Genomic DNA, 27,289 nt, shown 5'->3' on the forward strand with positions numbered 1-27,289 from the left:
CACAAGAGCAGGTTTCTCAGAGGCAAAGTAGGGTCCTTTCCTGGATGCAGGCGAATAAATGCCAGACTAAGGCTGGCATCCATCTGAATACTTGCTTTTGCTGTCCATAGTTTCTTAGTGGCACTCTCTCTCCTTACTTTCCTCTCCTCTCTGTCAGTCATATGAGTGGCTCCATTTCCAAGGGCGACAGACCAACTGAAAAAAAACCCAAGGGCCGTGCTCTAACTTCATCCTTTCCTTCTCTCCTTCCAGGACCCCCAGCCCCGCCACAAGATGTCACTGTCCACGCTGGGGCCACAGCTGCCTCTGTCCAGGTCTCCTGGAAGCCCCCTCCACTGACTCCCACCGGACTGTCCAATGGAGCCAATGTCACAGGATACGGCGTGTATGCCAAAGGGCAGAGGGTGAGCATGGAGTGTGAACCCCCCCTTGCAAGGGCAGGCTTAGGGAGGGAGGGGACAAATTCTCGGGGGCAGAAATTGAGGATCTTCCAGCTCCAAGTCTCCACCAGCCTTCGTGAGATCCCAGCTAGTCACTCTGCGGGACTGACTGCCACAAGTCTGAGGGTGGAGAAGTCCTCTCCTTTTTTGGTTCGCACCTGGGTCCCGCGTCCTCTCTGCCTCCCTCACCAATGCCCTGCTCCACCCAACACTGACACTTCACCTCTGAATTCACCAGCATCAGGCTCCTAGACAATGATTGGCTTGCCAGTTTTAACAGACTGCTCTTTGTCAACTTAAGACCCACCTAGCAGCCTTCTAGTGACAGGTGGCCAGATCTGGACTCTGAGAAATAGTTGCATCTCTGACTCCATTGAGTGGAGAACCCACCATCTCAGCCTGCCACCCATGTCCTGGCACGTGAAGCAGAAATTCTACCCCGAGGAAGTCTCTAGGAAGCTTCTGTTCACCAGAACCCTGTTGTCTTAGCTAAAGTTTCAGTTGCTGGGAAGAGACATCATGACCATGGCAACTCTTTTTTCTTCTTTTTTAAAATTTATTTTTTAATTAATTACAGTTTATTCACTTTGTATCCCAGCTATAGCCCTCTCCCTTTTCCTCTCCTAATCCCACCCTCCCTCTCTCTTCTTCTCCCATTCCCATTCGCCAGTCCTGATAGGTAAGGTCTTCCTCCCCTTCCATCTGACCCTAGCCTGTCAGGTCTCATCAGGACTGGTTGCATTGTCTTCCTCTGTGGCCTGGTAAGGCTGCTCTACCCCTCAGGGGGGAGGTGATCAAAGAGTCAGCCACTGAGTTCATGCCAGAGACAGTCCCTGTTCCCATTAGTAGGGAACTCTCTTGGACACTGAGCTGCCATGGGCTACATCTGTGCAGGGGTTCTAGCCATGGCAACTCTTATGAAGGAAAACATTTAATTGGGGCTGGCTCAAAGTTGAGAGATTTAATCCATTATCAACAAAATGGCATGAAGTATGGTGACACACAGGCAGACATGGTGTTGGAGAGGTAGCAGAGAATTCTATGCCTGGATCAACAGAAAGAAGGAAGAGAAAGATACTGAGCCTGGCTGGAGCATCTGAAAGCCTAACCCCATTCGCACTGACAGACTTCTGCCAACAAGGCCACACCTCCTGATAGTACTACTTCCTGCTGACTAAGCAGTCAAGCCCATGGGCCCCCAGGGACCATTCCTACTCAATCCACCTCAACCGTTGCCACCACATTCTCCTTTTCCAGGCTGTTTGACTTGAGTGTGAGGGCCCTAGCCACTTCTCACCTGATTCACCTCTTGCAGGCTGCAGGCTCTCACATTGCATGTTCTATGATCTTTGAAAGCAGATTCCACGCACTTCCAGAAAGCCCACTTGCTCTACTCTTTCCCCCTCCCCTCCATCGGGGGCAGTAAGTAAGCTCCCCTTCAGAGTCCCATGAGACCCTGCATCTGATCCAGAGATGGAGGAAGGAGATTCTGCTCCTGTGATCTCACAGCATACCTGGGTCCGAGGCTCCCATCTCGGCTTTGCCAGTGGCCTGGGCCAGATGTTGGGCTAAAGATAATTGGTCTTCTTCTGCCAGACATGTGGCTTTAAGAGGCCACCGCTGGGTCAGAACGTGCCGACAGTCTGTGACAAGGCTTCGTCTGTGTGCAGGTGGCTGAGGTCATCGCGCCCACAGCAGACAGCACCGCGGTGGAGCTGGTACGGCTGCGAAGCCTGGAGGCCAAGGCCGTGAGTGTGCGCACCCTGTCTGCGCAGGGGGAGTCCGTGGATTCTGCCCTCGCCACCATTCCCCCTGACCTCCTGGTGCCTCCAGCCCCCCACCCGAGGACTGCTCCCCCACCAAAGCCATTAGCAAGTGACACGGATACCAAAGACCAGCACCTGGGCCCCCACGTCAGAGTGGACGAATCCTGGGAGCAGAGCCGGACACCCGGACCCACCCACGGCCACATGTTGGAGCCACCTGACATGCATAGCGCCGGCCCAGGCAGAAGGTCACCTTCACCCAGCCGGATCCTTCCTCAGCCACAGGGAGCCCCTGTGTCGACCACCGTCGCCAAGGCCATGGCCCGTGAGGCTGCACAGAGGGTGGCTGAGAGCAACAGGGTAAGTTGTTTCTTCCTACCAGGCTGGTGGCCCCGGGACTCTTGGGGTGGGGTGTGAGCCCTGCACCTGGCAGCTAGAGACAGACCTATCAGCGAGTACTCTAGACCTCACCCTATCGCTGTTGTCCTGAAATGGGCAGAGCCTGTTTTCTTTTCTTCCTGGGGTGGAGGAGGAGGTATTGGAACTGTGGAGACTGAGTGAGGTTAGGGCGTGCTTTCAATGTGAGCCATGAGATGTGCGCTCTTAAGCCACCAATAAGGCGCTCCTCCCCACCAGGCCTGGGTGAGTCGGACCCAGGACTTCACTGGCCCAGGACCCTCCCATCTCTCCCAGGTCTCCACTTGCCAGATGCCCAGATGTTTGTGGCAAGCTTGAGGAGACTTCACCGAGGAGGCAGCGGGACCTACCAGCAGGATCCTCTTAGTGTCAGGCTGTCCTGTGGATCTCAACAGGATGGAGATCCCTGGGACCATCTGCTAAGGCCGAGGCACTCTCTCCCATTAGGCTGCCTCTGGCCAGGGCCCAGGTCAGGAGAGGGAAGATCTACTGCCCAGGGTGAGCACTGGTGTTGCAGGCGCCTGACAGAATGTGTCCAACACACGTTCAGCCCTGTGTATCCCCACGAGGGCACAGAGCTACCATGACCCCAAGGCCCTGCACCCCTTAAGAAACTAGAGCACCAGACTGTCTGTGAAATCTTATTTGCTCAACAGTGGCTACTGATACTTAACGCACATACACATGAACTTGCTTGAAGGGGCCTCTGCTTGAAGGGTGCATCTAGTCTTTGCTACTTTGTGGGTTCTTCTCTTTTTCATACTTTACTCCCCTGGTTTCACTCACTAGATAGGAGAAAAAGAAGGAGAAAGGAGAAAAAGAGACACAGAGACAGAGACAAAGACAGACAGACACACATGCAGAATCCCTGAATCTAATTTCTTACCTCTTCTTCGCTTGTAACTGGTTTTTGCTACTTGGTGGGTTCTTTTTCCCCAGTCTTTATTGCTCCATTTAACTCCCTGTCACTGGATAGGAGAGAAAGAAGGATAGAGGAGAGAGAGAGATGACGGGGAGAGAGGGAGAGAGAGAGAGATCCTTGGATCTAATTTTTTTCTTCTTGTTTCTTCTTTGAGGACAGCTACTAACAAGCTGCCACCTACTCCCCTAAATGGTCGACAACCACCAAACCTGCCTCTTGGGGCCTAGCATTTGTATACCCTCTGAAAAGTTCCCAGAATTCCAACAATCACACAGTCACGCAACTATCTGTAGCTGGCAAAACCATTCCTCTGCTAGAGCATTAGGCAAATCATAGTCAGCTGATTCAGACAGTCTGAAGCAATCCCATATCCCTAAACCTGGGATTAAAGTGAAAAAATATTCTTAAAATATTTCTGTATTTTTTAAAAGAAACCAAAAATTCAAAATTCTCACTACAGAGGTGCTCTGAGGCTCAGTGAGGCAGGAATCAGGCCTGCATTGGGATCACTGGGTGACACTTGTAGCTGAGGGCCCAGGGCAGCCTCAGAGCAGCTCCAAGAGAGCCCAGCAGCTGCTAGGCTGGGCCAAAGATCCTTCCCAGGCTCCTGCTTCAATGCCATGGTCACTGTCCAAACTAAAGCCAGGGGAGGCAAGCAATGGAAGACAAAGCTTTCCACTGAGGTCTATTACAAAAGTATCTTTTTTATTCACCTGTTTTTAGTGTTTCCGAAGATTATTGCCTCCATTAGTTAGCCTAGGCCTACTCCTGGAAGCTTCTAGCCTCCATACAATCTAACCTAGAATGTTTTCAGCCTCTGAGACTTACTGCAGAATAAGCTCACCCTTTCTTGTTCTTTCTGAGCTCTGAGCTGGCTGGTTCAAGTCAGCTGTTTTGGCTCAAACTCCTCTTCCAGCTGACTTATTCAGTCTGGCTTTTCTCTTGGCTCCTGAATTGCTCTGCTTGGCCTCAAACTAATTCCAGCAATCTTTTCTAATCTTCTGGCTCCTCAATCTCCGGCTCATTTGGTCTTCACCCATGTCTAGCTTGTTCTCTCTCTGCAGCCTGTCTCCCTATTACTGTCCAGGTAAAACTGCCTCCTCCCTCTCTCTTATTCTGTGTTGCTCCCTTAAGTAGTTTCTGTTTTCTCCCTATTCTCAGTGAGAGCTGGGTGTAATCCTATTCTATCAAATCATTCTCTGACTTGTCACTTTTTCTGCTATTCAATTAAACATCATTTTCAAACACGGGTGCTATCTTCTACAAACTAACTTTACCTTCATCATTTGGGATTAAAGGCATGTACCACCACACCTGGACCTAAGCTTTTCCTTACCTGAAACTTGCTCTGTACCAGGCTTGCCTTGAACTCCAATCTATTTGCCTCTGTCTGCTGGATTAAAGGCATACTTGTATTCCAGCCAGATCTCACAGGCCTAGAAGATCTTTGGATGTGATTTCTTGTCAGAGCAGCCACGTTCTGAATTAAGATTCCTCTATAGTCTATGGTTCCCTCTAGTGAAGCGGAGAGTGATCCAGGCCTCAGGGATGGGAGAGGCAAGGGGATAGCTGGCTCTGGGAAGCCTGGACCTCATGGGAACCACCTGCCAGCAGCAGCCTGGAGTCATGTGCTTAAGTCATGTGCACAGTTCAGCATCTGTCTTGCATCTGCCCTGAGGGAGGCTGCAGGGCTCCCAGGGTAACTCTGGGAACCTCTGTGCCCGCCTCAGCACTTGGGGCCCAGGAGAACAGCATGTCCCCCACTCTCTACATCCCCTCCCCATATGCCTGCTCATCTTTGTCCCTTTCTCTTTCCAAGTTAGAGAAAAGGAGCCTGTTTCTAGAGCAAAGCAGTGCTGGGCAATATGCCAACTCAGATGAGGAGGATGGCTATGCCTCCCCCGAGGTCAAGAGGAGAGGCACGTCTGTGGATGACTTCCTGAAAGGGTCAGAGCTGGGCAAGCAGGTGAGAGCGTGTACCCCTGCATCAGCCCTTGGCTGGCCGAGGCTTTAGCAGGATGCATAGGAGTTTAGAGGCATGAGGACATTGCCCTAACCTGCCCTGGGTGTGCCCATGGGCTCAGATATGCCTGTGTGTGCCCAAGCATAAGGATGTCTGTGTGCACGTGCATTGTGTATGCACTTGTGGTTATTTGGTATGCACATGTGTGTGTGAGTGTGCGTGGTGTGTATGTTCCTGTCTGTCATGCCTGTGCATGTATATGCGTGGTGTTGGATGACGTGTATGTTCCTGTGTGTGCACCTGTGTATACATGTATGTGCCTATGTGTGTACATGTGAAAATGTGTTCCTGTGTGTCTATGTAGGTGCACATGTGTGTGTGTTTCTATGTATTTCTGTGTATACTTGTGTGTGTGTGCATGTCTACTTGTCTGTTTGGTATGTAACGGCATGAGTGTGTTTATTTGTGTGCTGGTGTATGGAGCATGTGCACATGGGCTTGCTCTGTGAGTATATGTAACTGAATTCCTGTGTATCATTGTATACATGTGTATGAGTGCTTGTGTATGGAGTTGTGTGTGCATGTGTGTGTGGATGTGGACATGCATGTGCACGTCAGCAGTGTTCCTGTACATTTATGTGTCTCTGTAAGGGTATGTGCATGTGTGCATGTCAGCATGTTTCTGTCTGTTCTTGTGTGCACATATATATGCAGACAAACTTGTGTCTCTGTATGTGTGTGCACATATGTGTACATTTGTTTGCTTTACGAAGGTTCTTTTAAAACCCTCAGTGTCACCCTATGTGACCTCCTGCCCTGTTGTGTCCTTTTGTGTGACATTATACACATGGGTGCCCTGGCTCTCAGCCATCTGGATTGGCAGTGTTGGGTTTGAGCCTCTGTTCAGCTAGAGAAGTAGAGACATGACAGAGTGGAAATTGAGCATCATACGATGTGACTTATCAACGCTGCATGCTCTGTCTCCTTCAGAGTCCAGGATCTTCACGCCTGTCAGAGTGGGGTGACCTGTGCTGTCCTCTCTCTGCTGCCTAGACAACGTTGTCCTGTCAGGCTTTGTTTCCCTCACCAAGACAAGCTGTGCATATTCTGTACCCTCGTACCTTGTCACATGGGCTCTACAAACTGGAAAATATGGGTCCAGGACTCAGGCAGGATAGTCTGGGAGCCTGTGGTATGCACAAGATGTCCCATCAGGGGCTGGAGAGATAGCTCAGTGGTTAAGAATAGTTTTTTTTGGAGGTTGGATTGCCAGCACCCACATGGTGGCTCACAACCATCTGTAACTCCACAGACAATAGGCACACATATAGTGTACAGACATACATGTAGGCAAAACACCCATACACATAAAAATAGAAAGCAAGTAAGAAGGAAGGAAGGAAGGAAGGAAGGAAGGAAGGAAGGAAGGAAGGAAGGAATCCCATCTGTGTTCCTTTTTGACCATAGCCCCACTGTTGCCATGGAGATGAGTACCACACAGAGAGCAGCCGGGGCTCAGACCTGTCGGACATCATGGAGGAGGATGAGGAGGAGCTATACTCAGAGATGCAACTGGAGGATGGGGGCCGACGTCGGCCCAGTGGTACCTCTCACAACGCCCTCAAGGTGAGCACTAAGCTCATGACAGGGCGCCCACATCTGGGGGATGCTCCATTCTGCCTTTTTGCTGGGATGATTCCATGGTTGCATTCAGGAGTTACCTGCTGTCCCTGTCTGCTTTGCCAAGAGGTCTGGGTACTGGAGTTTGGGGGATCCATTTGGAACCCCTGAACGCAGCCAGTACTATAGTGGGAATAAAATTACAAGCAGCAGAACTAACCCAAGCCTTACATGCTCAGATAACAGGGGCAGACCTTTCCCCACAAAGGTCCCTGGAGGGGTTTGGGGGACCTCCATGAGGCCCTGCATGATACGGCTCACACGGTTCCCCATGCCACTCCTCCAGCAGATCCCACACAGCCCTCTCCTGAAGCTGAGATTCCAACCCGCTCTAGGCTGTGCTCCAGAGCAAGAGCCACACTGAAAGTGCTCACGGGTGGGTCGGGGAAAGGCATCCACCTGAGCCTTCCTTCTGGGTGAGCACTGAACTAACAGTTCAGGGCTGGGCCACACAAAGCTGTGCAAGAGGAGGAATCCATGTGGGCTAGAGCCACACCCTGGGGGCCAGAGAAAGCCTAGGCCAGCATACTTCTGGGTCCATCACACGAGCCCCATACTGTACTGTCCACCGCTGGCGACTGGAGATGGAAGGGTGGCTACTTCATGAGGATGCCTGGGTGGGTGGGGCCGGGAAGCTAACCTCTGCAGCTGTGCATCGCCCTGCACTGTGCTAGACAGGAGATGACATGCATTACTGCTGTCTGCTCAGGGTCTCTATGGAGACCATATGGATGTTTTCCCCATAAGAGTCCCTGGAGGGCTTTGGGGACCTCCATGCGGCCCTGCATGATACGGCTCACACGGTTCCCCATGCCACTCCTCCAGCAGGTCCCACACAGCCCTCTCCTGAAGCTGAGATTCTGACCCGCTCTAGGCTCTGCTCCAGAGCAAGAGCCAAGCTGAAAGTGCTCGTGGGTGGGTCGGGGAAAGGCATCCACCTGAGCAGTCCATCTTCCAGACACTACTCTGGACACGGGGAAGCTATTAGCCTCCCAAGAGCTGCTTAACCAAGGGAGGGGCACAGAGGGGACTGTGACGGGGGATGTGAAGCCCCACCCACCTCTCACCCTCTTCTAAACAGCGTAGCAGTATCCTAGGGGCCAGGATGGTCAGGGTAGCCACCGCCGCGTGCCATTCACCCACCCACAGGGCTTCTTATGGGTGTGGGGTTCACGATTCTCCTAACCAACTGCCAAGGGCAGCTGGGAGCTGTGGACCCACAGCCCCACATGGCAATGACTGGCTAAGCCAAGCAGGCTTCCCAGTGGGACCAGGGAACACGACCCTTCATCGCGGACTGGCCAAGCTCAGCTGCCTACCGTGCGTTACCCTCTTTTTCAGCTGTCATTCTTCACCTTCATAGTGCTCAACACAGCTGAGTCCAAAATCCTTGAAGGTGGCACTATAAGGGAGAAAAACGCATGAGTCAGCAGATCCTGTGCTCACCCACCTACGGTGGCGGTGGCAGAAGTAGTGGGGGCAGCTGGCAAGGCTGTCATGGGCACCCATCATAAGGGCACCCCCAGCTCTCAGCAGGGGATAGGAAGAGCTTTCCTACAGTCAGCCACACTCTCCCAAGGCAGAGTACAGAGCAGTGGTTGGCATCGAAATGTGCTTTGTGGATAGCGACAAAGGCGCTGGTGCTAGCGGGGAATGATACACGTGGAGACTCAGGCCAAAGCCTGAATGCTGGAGTGTTCATGTAGTGACGTCAAGAGTGGCTAGCTCTGTGCCAGGTGCTGAGACCAGATAGACCTGACGTGGTCAATTTCAGGTGTGGAGGTGGAGGACCTTGGTCCTTTGTAGGCAGCAAGTAGGCCCTGGGTCTGTTTGGCAACATTCACCAGATCACAGGTGTGCTATAAAGGGCCAAGTTCCTCCTAGGGCTATTGTTTTAGCCAAGGGAATGGTGAATGGTCAGCTGGGACGCTAAGAGCAGGGAAAGAAACAGTCCAGAGGAAGGGACGGGGTCAATATGGGGCCACCTCCCCCTACATTGGGCATTCAATGATGGCTGACCTTGGGCTGTGGGAAATCAGTCATGGTGGCATGCACAAATTCCTGCCACTACTCTGGGTACCTCTTCAGCATAGGACCAGGCAAGGGCCTGGGAGCATCGTTTCCTCCCATCTGGGCCACCGTTTCTCCTTCTAGCTCACCTGCATGGTGTCTGCTCCTGACGTCCCCGCTGGCTCGTCTGTGTGCTGTCCCTCACCTTCTGCTCTGCACCCACCACGAGACCCATTTGCTCCATCCCAATAGCCCCAGCAGGCATGCTGCAGGTCTCCGTGAGCAGAGGCTGCCTCACACTGACCCCCTGCCTCGCTGCCAACACTAATTCTGTGTGTGTTTTCTCTCCTTCCTCCACCGCCTCATGTCTGGTCATACAACCGCTCTCTCACACATGCTGTCCCCAAGGAATGCCATAAGGCTAGGAGCTTGGAAGGCACTTTCCTGGAGCAGCCCGAGTTCCCCCAACAGCCCCACCGCAGTAAGAGACTGTTCAGTATCCCTGAGGTAGCTGAGGAGGACACGGAGCATGGCGAGCCGCTGCTCAGGCAGGGCATGGGGTCCTCCAGAGCCAGGGCCTTGTTGGCCATGGAGCGTGGGTCAGCGCGGTCCTGTTGGGGACATCCAGTCCTACAGGGATCCTGGCTCCCTGCAGAGCACAGGGGCCCGGGCATCCATGTGGAGGATCTCTTTCTAGAAGACAGAGGCTGTCGGTTCAGCCGCTCGGCCACCAGGAGCCCGGACAGTGGTTTGGACTGTGGCAGTGAGGAGGAGGAGTCTCGATTTAGTTTCAGGAGCACCTCGGCCAAGTGCAGTCCAGGCCCTAGTCACTGTCCCTGTAGGAGAAGCCCGAGGCCTCTGCTGGCCCGGCGGCGGACGCTGACCCGACAAAGCAGCATCGAAGAGGACTTTGGGGAGCAGGTGGACCTCAGTGACGTCATCAGGAGCGATGACACCCAGCCCAGCCCGGAGAGGCCTGTACCCAGGAGGGATGGCTGGGACGAGGCCAGCGACCACGAAGATTTTCGGGGTGTCTGGAGGAAAAGCCCAGCCATGCCCGACAGTAGGGCAGCTGAGCGTCCCCAAGTGGCAGACGGCCCTTTGGTGTGTCAAGTAACCATCCTCTGCGCGCGCTTGCCAAACCAATCCGTGCTCATCCTTTTGTTGGTTTTTGCCTTTGGTTCGGGCTTTTGCGTGCATCGGGGGACTCTCTGGGCCGCTCTCTTTGGTTCTCCCTGCATTTTTCTTTTTCATTTCTCCAGTCCCATTGCTTCCTAGTTGCTTGACCATCCCGAAGGTTTCCTTGCTTTGGAATAACAATCTCCCCCACAGAATCAGCGATGGTTACGGCTGCTTTACTTAAAGGACAACTGAATCTAAGTTTTAATTAAGGGTTAGCTGAACTGCTGAGTATCTGAACTCAGGAAACACACAATCCCCCCCAAAATGGTCCTTAGGGGCTCACGGAGGACTGCTGGTATGATCAAAAGCTTTTTGTCTTTGTTGTTTGGCTTTTTAAGGTTCCCCCCCCTCCTTTGGCTTTCATCTATAACTGTTTAAAAATATGGAGAATAACTAGGGAAGAAACTCATTTTTGTAAATTGTTTTCAATGTTTTTCTCACCCTAATCTTTTCCCCCCTCTGTGTCTACTACACAGCAGGGGTTCATCCAAGTCTTCATTCATCTCTGTGATTGTATCCTTTCTACAATATCCCCAAATGCCCTGCTCAACTGTCATTGGGCAAACAGGTTCCTCCTCCCCCCCAGCATGGCAGCAAGCCTCCAACTGAGCTATACACTCTGTGATTTGTCCATGCCAGGCAGTGGCTGCACCCCATGGCACCCAGTCTCACCCATGGCTATAGGCTCATACACTCTGGCTCCTGTGTCCTGGGCGTGGCCTCCATCAGCCAGATTCCTAGCGACCTGCTTCCCTTTAGTCAGTTCTGACCTATTTCTAGATAGGAGGCCTCTGTTCAGGCCCAGGTTAACCAGAGAGCACAGTCAAGGCTGATAAGACATAGGAACTTCCCTGAATGTCCAGAAGCCTCCATATCCCTTCTGTCTGTGGACTTTGGGAACTATGGCAGTGTATCTCTGCTAGTGACACTTGGGGTCAAAACCAAGAAGAAGACTTACCTGAAGCGAAACCTGAGCTGTAAACCATAGTCAATTTGGTTCAAAGGATTTGGCTTCAGGAGCATCAATCAAAAGCTTCCTCCTCTGACTCATTTTTACTGCCAGCCCCACTGTGGGACCCGGATGTAGAAAGTGGGGGTTCTGGGCCCAGCTAGCATTTCCCCCAGGTCACTCAGCTAACCTTTCAGTTAAAAGCTACGTTTAGTTGCCTTTAGCGCTTCTGCTTCCAATCCGGATTGATTTGGCTTGAACACCTCCTTTCCTTCCGAGGCCAGCGATGTCTAACTACAGCCTTCTTCTGGCTCTAGATTTTAGGAAACTCTGCTTTGATGGGGCGAGCAGACCGGATGGATCACGTGAGCCGAAGGTATTCCCACAGTGGTGGAGGTCCTCAGAGACGCCGGCCGGCGATGGCTCCATCCATTGGTTAGTGGCCTGATCCATATCGTTCACTTCCTGTCCACCACATACTTAAAAACCATTCAGGGATGACATATTATGACTTTGGTCCCTGTGACAAATGCCTGAGGAAAACAACTGAAGAGAAAAAGGACAAAAGGATTCAGAGTGTCAGGATTCAGTCCACCATGAGTTCGAAGGGAGAGTGACACCTGTCCACATGGGAAGAGAGGCAGAAGAGGAGGAGCAGGAGAGTGGGAACAAAATGTTACATCTACTGGCTTTATCCGTTTCCCTCCTGCTCCCAACCACCCCCCATTCTCACACAAAGGATGCAGTTTCTCCTCACTAGACCCACCATCGTAGACATACTCAGAGGTATGCTTTAGTAATTTCCGAGGAGAGAGAGGTGCTGAGTTGACTATATACCCAACGTATCCAGGTGAGCTCCAGGTGTGCAGGGCCATCTGTGTGCACAGGCCACAGTGAGGCACGCAGGTCTTGGCAACAGCTGGAAGCTGGAAGTGTCCCCAGGGCATGTGTTCTCTTTCCTGTCCACCACAGCTCCCTCCCCGCCCCATCCATCCTAATTCCATTCTCTTTACCTACTCCATGACACCCGGGCTTCAGCCAGTGGTGCCCAAAGCTGTCATTTGGTTGTTGTCACCAACCTGTGGCTGCTGCCACCACTGACATGGAATCATGGAGACAGTAATTCGAAGTGGTGTCCATAAGGTAGCAAGGATGGGGAGAAGCCAAAGAAACACATGCACACACACAAAAACCTGCATACACATACACCTGCGCACGCGCTCGAGGGCACACACCCACACTCACACCAGCAGAGACACTAAACAGGAATGGCTGGGGACAATACCAGGTTCATCATCTCAGAGCTGAGGGAAGCCTGCTCAGGTGACCCGAATTGGAAAGGATTCAAATTACAGCAGGCAGGAAGTTTTAGAACATGTTCTTTCACAACCCCAGGAGGAATCCAGACAGCAGTGGGGTGTCTCCCTCCTGCAGAGGCGTGAAAGCATGTTCTTTTGCATCTCTGCAGTCTTTACCAGGCATCTGTTTTACCAGTAAAAATGACATGGATTGTGGTAGCCGTTTGTGCTACCAGCTGGGGATGAGGCTTCACTGGCAGAATGTGAGGCTTCAGGATTCCATCGCCACACCCACACTGACAAAATACCCCCACCCAAGACCTTCCCCTGCACACCAAAACCTATCCAACAACTACCAACAAAACCTGTTTTTAGTAAAACAAAAGATAGCAAGAGGTGTGTGGCCAGACTAAGAAACTACAGACCCCAAGATAGCAGATCAGAGTGGGGCTCTGTGATCTGATCCCAGTGCCTGGCCAACTAACCATGACCAAGTGAGCAGAAACTGGTTTGGACTGTCTCGTTCAGTGGGGCTTCTGTCCTGAGGCTTGAGAGTCAGGGCTAGCCCACTCAAGGTTCGGCTCAAGCTGTGCTAGTCAACTTGGCTGTCCAGTATTGGTGTTATTGTTTGACAAATGAAGGATGCAGTTCTGCTGGAGAAGATGTCACGTGGCCAAATAAACAGGCTTTTGTGAACAGCCCCCCCACCAGCAGAGACACCATAAGCAGCAGTGGACACGCCTGTGGGCACTGAGATACATGTCATTTATGGAGGTAGAGTGGGATTCCTATTCTAGTCTCCCAGAGCAGGAACTTAATGCCACTACCACAGCTGATCAGAGACTGAACAAGAAGACAGGGTCATCCCATGCCCATAGATATGTCAGGTGTCCTTGTCTCTGAGAGCTGGGGACAGGCTTCAAAGCCTTGTTTGGGGCCCTTGTCATTGACTCTTATGCAAGTTTTGTCTGGATTCTTAAGAGGAAGGACTCAGATGGTTGAGGCATGTGACTGGCCCCAAAGAAAGAGTGCTGCCGTATGACAAAGACCACATCCTTCATCCTGACATTCAAAGGAGCCCATGACAGGCCCCTTTACCTCTCCTTAGTTCTTGTGGCACTTGGGATCCTATGGGAAAACCACAACTTCAATCCAGCACTTTGTATGGCATATCCCTGTGTAGAAGGACAAACCTCTCTGCCCATGAAGGCAGAAGAAAACACCCATGTGGTAGGTCTGACACCCACCATGAAGAACAGCAGGGAGATGAGCCAAGGGGTCAGTGACTAATAACCAGGAGTCAGGGGTCGGAGAATATATTCCTCTGATCCTTAATTCTCTTTCCATGTTAAAATAGTAGCAATTAGGGTCTGATGGCTCACTCAGTGGTAAAGAGCATTTGCTGCTCTTGCAGAGGATCTGGGTTCATTTCCCAGTACCCACACAGCAACTACCTGTAACTTTAATTCCAGGGGACCTGATGCCCTCTTTTAGTATCCACAAACATACTATATACATGCATGCATACATACATACATACATACAAAATAAAAAGTAAAAAGTAAAAATATTAGCAATTAGTATTTTAGAAACCTGTTATATTCCAAAAGCAACCTTTTTTTTTCTTTCCTAATGGTAATGAAATCTTCATATCATATTTCCCTAGGTGTATTTTTAATGGACAGCAGAGCTGCAATTGAGTAAAATACCGTGGCTATTAATATTCTGATTTCTGAAACTAAAATTAAGTAAACCGTGTTCTGCGTGACTTAAAAACACATGCTGTTTGGTCCCCTGTCTAACAGCAGTAGGTCACTTAGTTGGCTCCCTGTTTCCAAAGGCATTTAATTGTGCCTAACATTTTCCTGAGTAGTTTTGGGCCTTTGTGTTAGTCTTCTCACTTACCCATCAAATGCAAGGCCTGGGGGTAGGGGGTGTATATGTCACTTTTCTGAAAATGAATGGCCACACCCATTTGGGTATACTGCAGTCTAGCTTACTAATCAACATGAACTCTCCCCTATTGTTTCCCAATCTCCTGATAGTTTGCAGCGCGTGTGTGTGTGTGTGTGTGTGTGGGGGGGGGGGGGGGTTATAGCCCATCCTGCGTCCACAGGAAATGTTGAAAATTGAAAACTAACTGGACAAAGTCTAACCCTTTAAAAGAGAAGATCCATCCCTGCCAAGAAAAGGTTGCTCGTTGCAGACAACATCAGACATTTAGGTGAGATTTGTTACGTGTCAGGTGCATAAGCATTCCTGCGTTCCCAGAGGACTTAATGGCGTTTTCCAGGGGAAGTTGGCCATGGGCCTCCTTTCTTAGGCTCACACTCAGCTCCCGACCACTGACACTTGCTATCCACAGAGGAGCTGCATAATGCAACCCAAAGAAGCACAAATAACTCACAGACAGCAAATGCTGGTAAAGCCACATCCAGAAGTTGCCATCCCAGGGCTGTTCCTACAGCTGAAGCTTTTCCAACCAGGTCCCGTGACAGGGGCTGACTTGTTCTTGCAAACCCCAGCTGGATTCAAAGTGGGGCCTCACAGCTGCCCTGGGTTCCACACATCCTGTAAGAGTGACTGTGGAAGTTCTTGGGCCAACACCACAGTGATGAAATGAACAGGCGGTCAAGAATTTTGTTCCAAGCGGAAGTTAAAGGTCCACAGAAAACAAAACAATGCATCACGAAGCAGCAGACTGTCTAGGACATATGGTTTCAACAACATCCATTCCAATGTAAAAAATCAGCCTTTCATGCCGCTATTATATTTTGGTTTTGGGGGGTTATTGAATATTAATTTAGAGACACATTCAGACACACCATGTTTTTCTTAAGGTTTGTTTATCTTTATGAGTATTCTTAGCGCTTGCATTAAAGGGCCCCAGCATTAAAGGCTGAGAACCACTGCCCCACTGTCCCCCTTTCCATGAAGTGCACGCCCATATACATGTTCATGCGTGTGTACAAAACTGGCCTCTGTATTTGCAGGCTCCACATTCTCAGGTTTGAGCAACCACAGACAGAAAATATCTGAAGGCCACTTCCACCTGTACTGAGTACACACAGACTTTTTTTTTTTTTTCCTTTCACAACCCTCAGAACTGTAAGACAGGCGAGCATTGACACCCTAGTGGAAGTACCCTGGAGCCAATTAAAATGTCCAGAATGGGGTGGGGGTAGGGCATGGCTGAGAGGTGGCTCAGAAGTTAAGAACATAGATTGCTCTTCCAGATTACTCGAGCTTGATTCTAGAAATCACATCAGGACACTCACAACCACCTGTAACTCCAGCTCTCAAAGGATCTGAGGCACCCGCACTCACTTGCACATACATACCTACACATAAACAGAAATAAATCCGCTTGAAAATGTCCAAGATGGAAGTGTAAAGGGCCCCTTATTTAAGAAGCAGGATTATTATGAAGTTTAGTGTCTGCGTGAGAGAGTCTGCAATGAGCATCCTGCCAGTAGAGCTAGACAACCACCCACCTCAGGATATATCAAGTTACACACACACACACACACACACACACACACACACAGAGAGAGAGAGAGAGAGAGAGAGAGAGAGAGAGAGAGAGAGAGAGAGAAATACACACGTTAAGATACAATAAAACCATGATTAGATACTGTAAAAGCATTCATTAATTTCCTTCCATGAAGGGTGTATCTGCTGCTGGTTAAACATTCAGGGGTGGGAGAACAGTGCTGTCGGCCGTGTTGAATTCTGAAATGTGAGAGTGACAAAAAACTTTGTAGTTAGCCTTGTGTTCTGCTGAGGACCCAAGAGGCATCTCGTGGGGATCACATCTGCCCTCCAAGGAGACCCAACACCTATTCTGGCAGAGGCGCTGACTCAAAGCCTCTTGCTACCATGGCTGATTTCTCTCCTCATGCTGAGCCCAAACAGACAAAGATGAGCTCACAGGGCTTCCTTTTTCATGGGTTCACACGTGTGAGCTGCACCCGAGTTGTTCCACAGATGTCACATGATCCCTGTGCTATCTGTACCCTGCGTGCTCCAGATGAATACACCGGGCGAGACCGCCTTTCTCCAGACTTCTATGATGAGTCCGAAACCGACCCTGGTGCTGAGGAGCTCCCGGCCCGCATCTTTGTGGCTCTGTTTGACTACGACCCCCTCACCATGTCCCCAAATCCTGACGCTGCAGAGGAGGAGCTTCCCTTCAAAGAAGGACAGATCATCAAGGTAGTGATGGCTGCGGTGCCATGGGTTGGGGGCAGAGACTGGCAGTGGAGATAGAGCGGTGCTCGTGCACGTATGGACAGCAGTAGCCCTTTGACCTCAAGGGCTGCTAGAGGAGGTGGCTCAGGGCTGTGAAACCCTTGAACACAGGACAGGCATTGCATTTACTTTACCTAGGAAAGGGGGCACTGCATTCACCTGTCTGCTTTTTAGGGTTGTGCATGCCTACACACCTGTGTGCCTAAGTAAGGCCTGTGTACTCCCTGCTCAGTCAGAGCCTGTGCTTACAGACCCTGAATCTGAAGAGCATTCGTTTCAGTGTATGACACCTGGACCTCAAGGAGGTATACCAAAAAAGGGGAGGGGAGAGGAGGTGAGAAGCCATGGTCACAGGTCCAGCAGGCCTATGACTAATGCAGGTGACAGGTGGGGTTTGGAAAGTGTGTTCTAAGCAGTTTTGACTTCAGGTGACTCTGCTGTCCCATGTAGCTGAGTCGGCCTATCGGAATGCTCTGATTTCCCCTGTGACTCCAGGTATATGGAGACAAAGACGCAGATGGCTTCTACCGTGGGGAGACCTGTGCCCGGCTTGGTCTCATTCCCTGTAACATGGTCTCTGAGATCCATGCGGATGATGAAGAGATGATGGACCAGCTGCTGAGACAAGGCTTCCTCCCTCTAAATACACCTGTGGAGAAAATAGGTGAGGGTGGTCCCTCATGCTTGGCTGCATTTGCACTTTGCAGCAGACCATAGCAAGGAGCAGGTGCGGCCCCAAGAAGCACAGGCTGCACAGCACCTCTGAGTGCCCAGTTCTCTGGAGAATTTGCTATCATGGTTGGATAAAATGCACTCTGCGGGCCAATACTGCAATACACCCATGCGCTTTAGGAACATTCTTGCACCCTAGTATTTGTGCAAAGACGGGCAGAATACAACTAAAAGTCTTTGCTGCTTCTTCTAGTTTGCTTTCTGTTATGATAAGACAGTCTGACCAAAACCAACCTGAGGAGAAAAGGGTTTACTTCACCTTATGTAAGTCCATCATTGAGAGAAGCAAGAACTAAGGCACAGATCATGATGATTGCTGCTTACTGGCTTTTTTTTTTTTAGCCTGCTTTCTTTATAACCTAGAGCCACCTGTTCAGGGGTGGCACTGGCCACCTAGGGATGTCCCCACCCCTACATTAATCATCAATCAAAAAAACAAATGCCCCACAGGCTTGCTCACAGGCCAGTCTGCTGGAGGCAAATCCCATGTTGATGTTTCCTCTCCACGGTGTATAGTTACATTAATAAAATGCCTTAGGTCTCTGGGGGTGACGGATGGGAAGAAGACCAACAGGAAAACCAGTCAGCATTGCAACATGCACCCCTTTGCACGGTGCTACGGGGAACCTAGGCTCTGCTTCTTGGAGGGGAGGGCAGGAATGGACGGGAGGGGAGACCTGCTTTCTCTTCACTCAACGGACTTTGGATTTGTAATTGGCTCAAGTCTGGAAACTGGTCAATGGGCTATGATTCCCTATTACTATGATCTAATAGAGCCTTTCTTTCCTTTGTTCTAGAGGTTTTCTGCTTTTGCAGATCTAACAAACTGAGCAGGCTTATCTATTTTGTTCCAAGAAACACCAAGATTAATTAGCCTGTCCCTAAATCAGGCATCGGAGCTATTGTTTTGCTTGTGCTGTCCATAATGGCAACTGTGCTAACTTTGCCTTTGTCCGATGCTGCCACCTGGCCAACTCTGAGTGACTCAGAGGCAGCTGCCGCATCGAAAAGATCACACTCCTAGCATGAGTGATAATGTGCAAAACTACCCCTGGAGCTCCTGTGCCCCTAGCAGCTAGCCCTAGCAAAGTCTCACTCTCTAGCAATTATCCACAGCTTTAGAAGCTAGGGAAGGAAGGGCCTTGTGAGTCTTATCAACTTCTGAATGTCCTTGTAATTGTAAATTTCCCTAGCTTCCTGGCTCTTTAGAGTCTCCATCTTCTTATTAGGAAGTAGGTTTTCAAGTCAAAGGAGAGCTGTGGCTCTTGCCCAGAACCTCATGGTACCTGCTAGGCTTTCCCAAGCCAAAACTGCCTGGTACCTCAGGCCAGGCACTTGGACTCAATTTGGAAGGAGTTCCTTTGTCTGAGGGAGCCCCCTTAGCATGTGGACACAAGGGAGAACGACACTGTGAAAGTGAACAGTCTAGGAAAAGACATAAGCTGAGACAGTCAGCCCAAGCTAGGGACGTTAGCAAGTTGTGCCCACCCTTTTGGGCACCTAGCAGGGTCACCCCTGATTTGGGGATATTCACGACTAGATCTTATGGATTTGCAGAGAGAAGCAGACGGAGCGGCCGGGGCCACTCCGTGCCCACACGAAGAATGGTGGCTCTCTACGACTACGACCCAAGGGAGAGCTCCCCGAATGTGGACGTTGAGGTACCAACCCAGAGTTCTTCCATGCCGACCCAGAACGGCTACTGGTGACTTCCTGGCTAAGCTTTTCGTGGGCACCACACTCAGGCTATGTGTCTTTATGTCTTCCTCCTGAACGGGGCAGGGAGGGAGCGCCAATGGCCAGCCACCACAAGGCAAACACAGCTCCACGTTTTCAGTTACCCATGGTCAGTTGAGGTCCAAGGATGCCAGCAGAAATCCCAGAAATCATTGCTAAGTGGCAAATGGCTGTTCTTAGCCACACTCACAAATTGCCCCACCCCATTCTACACAGCTGGGAGTCATTCCGACCTAGCGTATCACACAGGTTTGCCGCTGACAGTGCAAACATGCTCAGCCTTACTCCAGGGTGTGATCCACTTGCTCTATTGTGTTCTAAGCTCCTACTCATAGGGTGTCTAGTTTCCAACCTGTGTCATGGAGGTGTATGCATAGAATACACCTGGCCTATGTGAAGCATGGTGCTCACTGGGTATGACTGAGGAGTTTGATGTCGCAAGGACAGTTATAGCAGCAAATCCTCCAACTTTCCCAGCATAACTATTGGAAAAGCAACCCGTGATCCACACTTATTGGGCATGGCAATATGGAGTCCCTTTTAGCAGAGAAATCAAAGTTACTTTGGCTGATGACCTCTCACGTGCATATGAAAGATGAGCAAGGAGGGCTGGTGTCCTGGGGAACATGAGCCTGGAGCAGCTGGGCACCCCATGTCATGAAGGCAGAGAGCATGATCAGAAATAAGGAAAAAAAATCTAAGAAATCAGGCTGAGGTCTTTTGCTTCCAGAGTCACCTGTCCCCAAATCAGATTGATCTGGATTCTTGACCACAGCTTTTCTGTGATGGATTATCAGCTGCCACCTGGTAAACTTTATCACTTCACTCTTGCATTTAGACACAGCTGTGCTAGTTCCCCTCCACCAGCTTTGTGTTTTTACCTTCTGTTGGGCTCTATGGTCCAAAGGGTTTAAAGACAGTTGGAATTCTAGACCAACACCAGCGCTGGTGTTTAACATTCTCTGCTGTCCCCACACTGGGACCTGACATTTAACAGATGGGTGTTGAGTTGGTGATGGGGTTGGAAGATTTTCTTGGTGCAGAAAGAGTGGTCCTCACTCTTTAGGGAATGTTCCCCCGTGTTCCAGGTATAGTTACCATGTGGCTGGATTTCCTGTGCATTACTAGGAGGTCGCGATGACCTTTAATCTACAGTGTTTCCCTCAGGCTGGGAACATACCTTGCCCCCCACTCTGCTTCAAACAAACACTCCCATCCCTTTCCCTCCTCTCTAAGCAACCTATCCCCATCCATTGCCCTGCTCTGTATCCTGCATCATGACACAGTTGAAAGATAGGTTAATTCCCAATGTGTAAGAAGAACCCAGGGCCTTGTAGAACACCTACCATGTTGCAATATGCTCTTATCTCTGTCTTCTGTCTTTGCAGGCTGAACTTCCGTTTTGCACAGGAGACATTATTACTGTTTTTGGTGAAATCGATGAAGATGGATTTTATTATGTAAGTTTTTGGAACATCAAGAAATGCTGTTCATTTTGCAGGTCCCAACCCCTGGTTTGTGTATGCTTTCTCTCTCTCTCTCTCTCAACACATGAGCTGTGATATGACTATGTCATGTTCTGAAGCACTTGCCTGCTTGCTGCCTCTCTCAGCTGAGTTCTCTTTTGTATATAATGTAGAAATCTGGGGGCCAAAGTGACATGGCTGCAGCCCTGCTACTTCTAAGGCTGGGCAGGATTGTAAGTTTACGGAAAAACTGGGCTATATAGTTAGACCCTGTTCAGAAACAGAAAAGAGACGCAGGGCAGGGAGGAAGCAATGGAAGAAAAGGAGGAAGATGGTGGGAGGGAGGGATGGAGGAATGAAGAAAGAGAAAAAAGAAAAGGAGGGAGGAAGGGAAGGAAGCCTGCACCATGGTCTCTCATTGCTCTCTACTAATTACAGTATTTTTTGTGTCTACAATCTGTAGACAAAGCAAACATAAAATCGCAACCGTCCAAACATTTACAAAAACAATTTGATTTTCTAGGTTATTTATGGTCTGGGTGGTGGGTTTTCTTTCATGGAGAATAGGAAGTATAAACAAAACAAACAGGTAGACCCGCCTGGCTTCCCAGCTCCCACCACCCACAGCCAGACACTAGAGAGTCACTCTCCCTGCTCATTCATTGCCTGTATCAGCCATGGCACCACCCATGCAGAAGCTCTACAGCTCTCTAATGTTTTCTGGGCAATAAGGGAGGCCAGACACAGGGTGGGATTAACTTCCTGCTTCTGTAATTGGATGTCTTCTGCATGCCTCCCACCTCCTGTAGCCACTCTCTGTGGCTGCTCCCCATGGCCACCCATCTGTGGGCCCCTGAACACAATTGGGAGTCTTGCTGCTCCATGTCCCAGAGGCCCCTTCCCCACAGCCTCAGGCATGTAGGTTGTCAGAGCTCTGGTCCTCCGAGCTGCCAAAATTTCACAGCAGCTTTTGGTGGGATAGCCACACCTTCTTTCACAGAATGGCAATGTCTTCTATGGTCTGCTCTTTAGCTTTTTACTTTGAAAACAGTTTTAGTCTATGAATTTGAATGAGGTCACAGTTCACTGTCTTTGTGCGTGGCATACAGAAGGCTCATCACACTGATGAAAACAGCTACTCTTATTTCTTCAGTTCTGAGCCTATTTCTCACACCTGAACATGTGGCTATGTTTACTTTTTTCTGAGTTAGAACATTACAAAGATCATTTCTAAAAGAATCCATCCTGGGGCTAGAGAGCTAGCTCAGAGCTTAACAACCTTGCTTCTCTTGCAAAGGACCCACATTTGGTTCCCAGCACCCATGCCCAGTGGCTTACAAAAGTCTATAACTCCAGCTCCCTCTTCTAGCCTCCTCGATTGACACTGCACACATGTAGCATATATTCTCTCTCTCTCTCTCTCTCTCTCTCTCTCTCTCTCTCACACACACACACACATGCATGCACAAATGGAAATAAAAATACTTTTTAAAGAAAGCTGCTCTACATTGTATACACTAAATCCCACTTGCATGGAGGATTGCTTGGGCTGTAGTTCTTGCCTCTGCTCTTTCCATTGCTTTGTTTCTATACTGTATTTTATAATATATCCAGGGGAATAAATTCATAGTGATCCTTGCCCCTACCACACAGCCTTACCACTCTGCTTAGAGAAAGCCTATGTCAGATTTAGGTTAGGCTCAGGGAAAACCCTACCTGTCATCTAGCAAAAGACAAAGAAATTTATTCTTGTTGTTTTTAGCCTTTAAATCATTCTTAAGAATGCATGGTTCTTAAGGTTATTCTCTACCTCAGGCTTTAGTTCACTTTTTCGTTTTGAGATATGGTCTCTCTATACTGTTTAGGTTGGCCCTGTACTTGCCTCAGCCTCCTGAGTGGCTGAGTCATAGCCTGTGCCACTAGGCCTGGCTGTAGATGACTGTCATTGGCTGCACAGAATCCATCTTGGGAATGTGTGTATCCTCCATGAACTACTGTCCTGAAGTGTGCTTGTATCTTCTGTCATCAGCCGATTCTCTAGAGCGGTGGCTGTTTTATCTCCGATGTTTATGCCCATCATTTCCATTTGCGATCTTACTGTCATAACAACGTTGAATGACTCACCTGGGGTGGCCAGCCTGTTACTCGCCACAGAAGTCAGTAGCACACTTCTATACCACACCTGTCTACACAGGGAAGATCTCCATCTTCTTGATAAACAGGGCTTTTCTGTGTAGCCTTGGCTGTCCTGGACTCACCTTATACACCAGGTTGGTCTCAAACTTAAGAGAGCTACCTGCCTCTGCCTCCTGAGTATTGGGATTACAGGTGTGTGCCACTGTGCCCAGCTTTCCTGTAAACTTTATTTAATTTTTTATTATTAACTTATTGGCATAAAATATATAGGTGCATATATGAATATGTGCTTAAGCACATATATATGTATGTGTGTGTGTGTGTGTACATGCATATATACTGAATGAGCTTGTTTCCCTGATTTCTTTCTCATTATACACTTCATGACCATCTAGGAAAGCTACTATAATTTTTGTATTTTAATTTGTATTCTGAAAATCTTCTGCTGGTGATCAACTGTAGAGATTTTCCTGTTAGAGTCCTGGGCTCTTTTGTATGGAATCATGACATCTACAAACAGAGATATTCTGACCTCTTCCTCACTTGTTCAATACTTTTGTTTCTCTTATCACTCTAGCTAAGGCTTTCAACACCATATGGAATGGAGAAATGGATATGCTTGCCTTGTTACTGATTTTTTTAATTCTAACATTTTTTATATTAATTACAGTTTATTTGCATTGTATCCCAGCTGTAGTCCCCTCCCTCATTCCCTCCACATCCCACCTTCCCTCCCTCTTTACTTCCCAAGCCCCTCTCCAAGTCCACTGATAGGGGAGGTCCTCCTCCCCTTCCATCTGACCCTAGCCTGTCAGGTCTCATCAGGACTGGCTGCATTGTCCTCCTCTGTGGCCTGACAAGGCTGTTCCCCCCTCAGGAAGAAGAGGTCAAAGAGCCAGCCACAGAGCTGTCAGAGACAGTCCCTGTTCCCATTACTAGGGAACTCACTTGGATACTGGGCTGCCATGTACTACATCTGAGCAGGGGTTCTAGGTAATATCCATGAATGGTCCTTGGTTGGAGTATCAGTCTCAGAGAAGACCCTGTGCCCAGATATTTTGGTTCTGTGGCTGTCCTTGTGGAGCTCCTGTCCTCTCCAGGTCTTACTAACTCCCCCTTCTTTCATAAGATTCTCTGCACTCAGCCCAAAGTTTGGTTATGAGTCCCAGCATCTGCTTTGATACACTGCAGGGTAGAGCCTTTCAGAGGCCCTTTGTGGTAGGCTCTTGTGCTGTTTCCTGTTTTCTCCTTCCTGGTTCCTGATTTTAATGAAAATGCTTCAAGTTTTTGCCATTTAATATAATGCTGTAGGTTTGTCATGTATAGCTCTTATTATGTTGAGACATAGTTTGAGTGTCTTCAGGACACTCATTGTTGAAGGCTTTTTCTTTATATATCTATTGTGATGACAGTGTGATTTCTGTCCTTGACAACATATACTCAATGTAACAGTGGTTTTTGATTTACATATATTGAGCAGTCCCTGCATCTCTGGAACAAACCCAACTTGATCATACTCAAAGATCTTTTTTGTTTTGTTAACCCATTGACCATGAACTATATATGTGCATATATGTATATGTGTATGCGTGCACGCATACACATACATGCATAAATCCTGAATGGGCTTGTTCTTCTGATTTGTTTCTTAATACATTCCTCATCAGTGTGGAAAAGGGCTCTTGGATTAATTTTGCAAATATTTTGTTGAGCATTTAAGCATCTGTATTCAGCAGGGAAATTGGTCTATAATTTTCCTTTTTCTTGAGTATTTGCCTGCTTTTGGTATCTCTGTCGTACTGGCTTCATTAAAAGGACTTGGTCATGTCCCTTTTCTATTTTATGGAATACTTTGTGAAACATTGGTTTTATTCTGTTCTGAAGGTTTGGTAAAATTCACCAGCGAGTCCAAATAGGCCTGAACTTTTTCTTTTCTTCTTCTTTTCAGGAGATTTTAATTACTGGATTTTAATTTCAGGAGATTTTAATCACTGTTTTAGTCTCGCTGTTATGTACCAAATTGTGTATTTCATCTTATTTTAGTGGGTTATAATGTGTCTAGAAATTAGATCTTTCAGTTTATTGGAATATATGGTTTTTAAAGTAATAATGATTTTCTAAAGCTTGTTGGTATCTGTTGTAATGGCTTCCTTTTCATCTCTAATTTGGGTTTTTCCTCTCTTTCTGTTGGTTAGTTTGACTAAGGGACTCTTGCTTCCCTTTTTGAAAAATCAGCTCTCTGCCCATTGATTCTTTATATTTTTTCCATTTAATTAATTGCTGCCCTGATCTAATTCTTTCCATTTGCGGATTTGACATGTTTTCAGGTGTCCTGCTAGGCTGTTTACTCAAGATCTGATTGCTTGATGTGTAGGCATATATGTATTTATAAACTTCCTTACGAGGACTGCTTTTGTTGTATCCCAGAGGTGTTGGTACATTATCTTTTTATTTTCATTTGATCAGTTATGTTTTTATTCCATTTTGATGTTTTTGTTCACCATTCAGTTGTGTGTTGTTTAATCTTCGTGGGTTTGTGTATGCTTGAGAGTTCATCTTGCTGTGCACCTGTAGTCTTATTCCACTGTGATCATCAGAGATGATACAAGGAATTATTTTAGTTTTCCTGTGTTTGTTGTGACTTACTTTCTCTTTTAAAGAAAGTTCCATGGGCTTCTGAGAACAGTAAGTATTCTACAGTGGTTGGATAGAATGTTCTGTAGGTGTCAATTAAGTCCATTTGATCTATGATGTCATTTAGTTCAGATGTTTTTCTGTCAGAATGACTGGCTACCCACTATTATCGTGCTGGGTTATTCTATGCCATCTTAGCAGCACTTGTGTTCAGACATATGTGTTTAGAAAGGTGATGTCCTCTTGAGAGATTACTACTCCCTTGATCAGTATGAAGTCACCTTCACTATTTTTTCTCCCTCATTTGGTTTGACATCTATTTTGTCAGATGTTAGAGCACCAATAGCTGCTTGTGTTCTAGGACCATTTTCTTGGACCATCCTTTTCATCCTCCACCCTAAGGCAATGTTGGCCTTTTATGATGAGGTGATTTTTAGGGGGTGCGGGAACAAAAAAGATGCTTCATTTGTCATTGGTTTTGGGGAATTGAGACTATTAAAATTCAGTTATTTTTGAAAGTTGTGTATTTATTCCTGCCACTTTGCTGATTTTTGGAGTATTTGTTTATGAGATAGGGTCTCTCTGTGTAGCCTTGGCTGTCCTGGAACTCACTCTATAGAACAGGCTGGCCTCAAACTCAAGAGATCCACCTGCCTCTGCCTCCTGAGTGCTGGGATTAAAGTGTTTGCCACCGCAGCCCAGCTGGCCATCCTGGTTTTCAAGCATCAATCGTCCAGTCTGTTATTACTCTGATGAGCCTGCCTTTGTGATATGGAATTTCTCTCAACACTCTTTTTTTTTTTAAATTTATTTATTTTATGTGCATTTGTATAAGGGTGTCAAGAGTTCTTGGAACTGAAGTTAGACAGTTGTGAGCTGCCATGTGGGTACTGGGAATTGAACCCAGGACCTTTGGAAGAGCAGACAGTGCTCTTAACCACCGAGCCACCTCTCCAGCCCCACACTCTTGACACTCTTAATATCCTGTTTTGTTCTGTATGTTTAGTATTTTGATTAAAACATAATGAGAAGTTCTTCGCTGATCTGTCTGTGTGGTTTGGTCAGGCCCCTCTCCCTAACTCTGAAGAGCTGTCAATCTTGAAAATGTGACTTTAGAATCAGATTCTCTTCCTGCTATGCCTATAAATCCATATATTTGGTCTCTTTAGTGTCACTTATATCTTAGAATTAGATTGTATAGCTCAGTATTTTATCATTGTCCTAGCTGGATCATTTTGTTTCTTCCATCGTGTCTTCAGGCTCAGATATTCTGTATGCTCCTTTATCTCTGTTACTGGGACTTTCCACAGAGTTTTTTATTTTCTATGTGTTTTCATTTCCAGTACTTCAGACTAGGTTTTCTTCAGCATTTCTCTTTGTTGGATTCCTCTTACACACCGTCCATCACACCTTCCTTTTTCCTTCAGTTGTTTATGTTTTGAACATCCTTATGACCATTATATTGAGTTCTGTGTCTAGGATTTCTTTCAACTTGTTCAACTTGTTGATGCATTGCTTCAGGATTAGTCATTTCTGGAGGGATTCCGTGTCTAGTTTTTCTTGTTTCTTATATTACTGTGATGGGACTTATGTGTTTGATATTATTGCTTGGTTCTTGAAAATTTGCTCTTTTCTTTCAGTTGCTGTATTTTTAACATTCAAGATTAGTAGAGTTGAGTAGCTCATAAGAAGAGCGTGTGAGTCCA

The 27,289-nt window shown here is 48.2% G+C and overlaps 1 protein-coding gene across 12 annotated transcripts in view; it reads left to right on the forward strand.

Annotated features, from left to right (window-relative positions):
* Nucleotides 1-27,289, forward strand: part of Rimbp2 (RIMS binding protein 2) — a 175,549-nt gene that overhangs the window by 142,930 nt on the left and 5,330 nt on the right. For 8 of the 12 annotated variants that reach the window (XM_060382288.1, XM_060382287.1, XM_060382289.1 and 5 more), the window contains 10 exons: nucleotides 253-404; nucleotides 2,111-2,566; nucleotides 5,365-5,511; nucleotides 6,976-7,134; nucleotides 9,607-10,302; nucleotides 11,647-11,764; nucleotides 16,658-16,842; nucleotides 17,374-17,542; nucleotides 19,168-19,271; nucleotides 20,736-20,807. In XM_060382288.1, coding sequence (XP_060238271.1) covers nucleotides 253-404; nucleotides 2,111-2,566; nucleotides 5,365-5,511; nucleotides 6,976-7,134; nucleotides 9,607-10,302; nucleotides 11,647-11,764; nucleotides 16,658-16,842; nucleotides 17,374-17,542; nucleotides 19,168-19,271; nucleotides 20,736-20,807 — 2,258 coding nt within the window. The remainder of the gene's footprint in view (nucleotides 1-252; nucleotides 405-2,110; nucleotides 2,567-5,364; nucleotides 5,512-6,975; nucleotides 7,135-9,606; nucleotides 10,303-11,646; nucleotides 11,765-16,657; nucleotides 16,843-17,373; nucleotides 17,543-19,167; nucleotides 19,272-20,735; nucleotides 20,808-27,289) is intronic. The other 4 variants (XM_021639828.2, XM_021639829.2, XM_021639823.2 and 1 more) reach the window with 1 other exon arrangement.

This window comes from Meriones unguiculatus, chromosome 4 (genome assembly GCF_030254825.1).
Source record: "Meriones unguiculatus strain TT.TT164.6M chromosome 4, Bangor_MerUng_6.1, whole genome shotgun sequence".
NCBI classification, from domain to species: Eukaryota; Metazoa; Chordata; class Mammalia; order Rodentia; family Muridae; genus Meriones; species Meriones unguiculatus.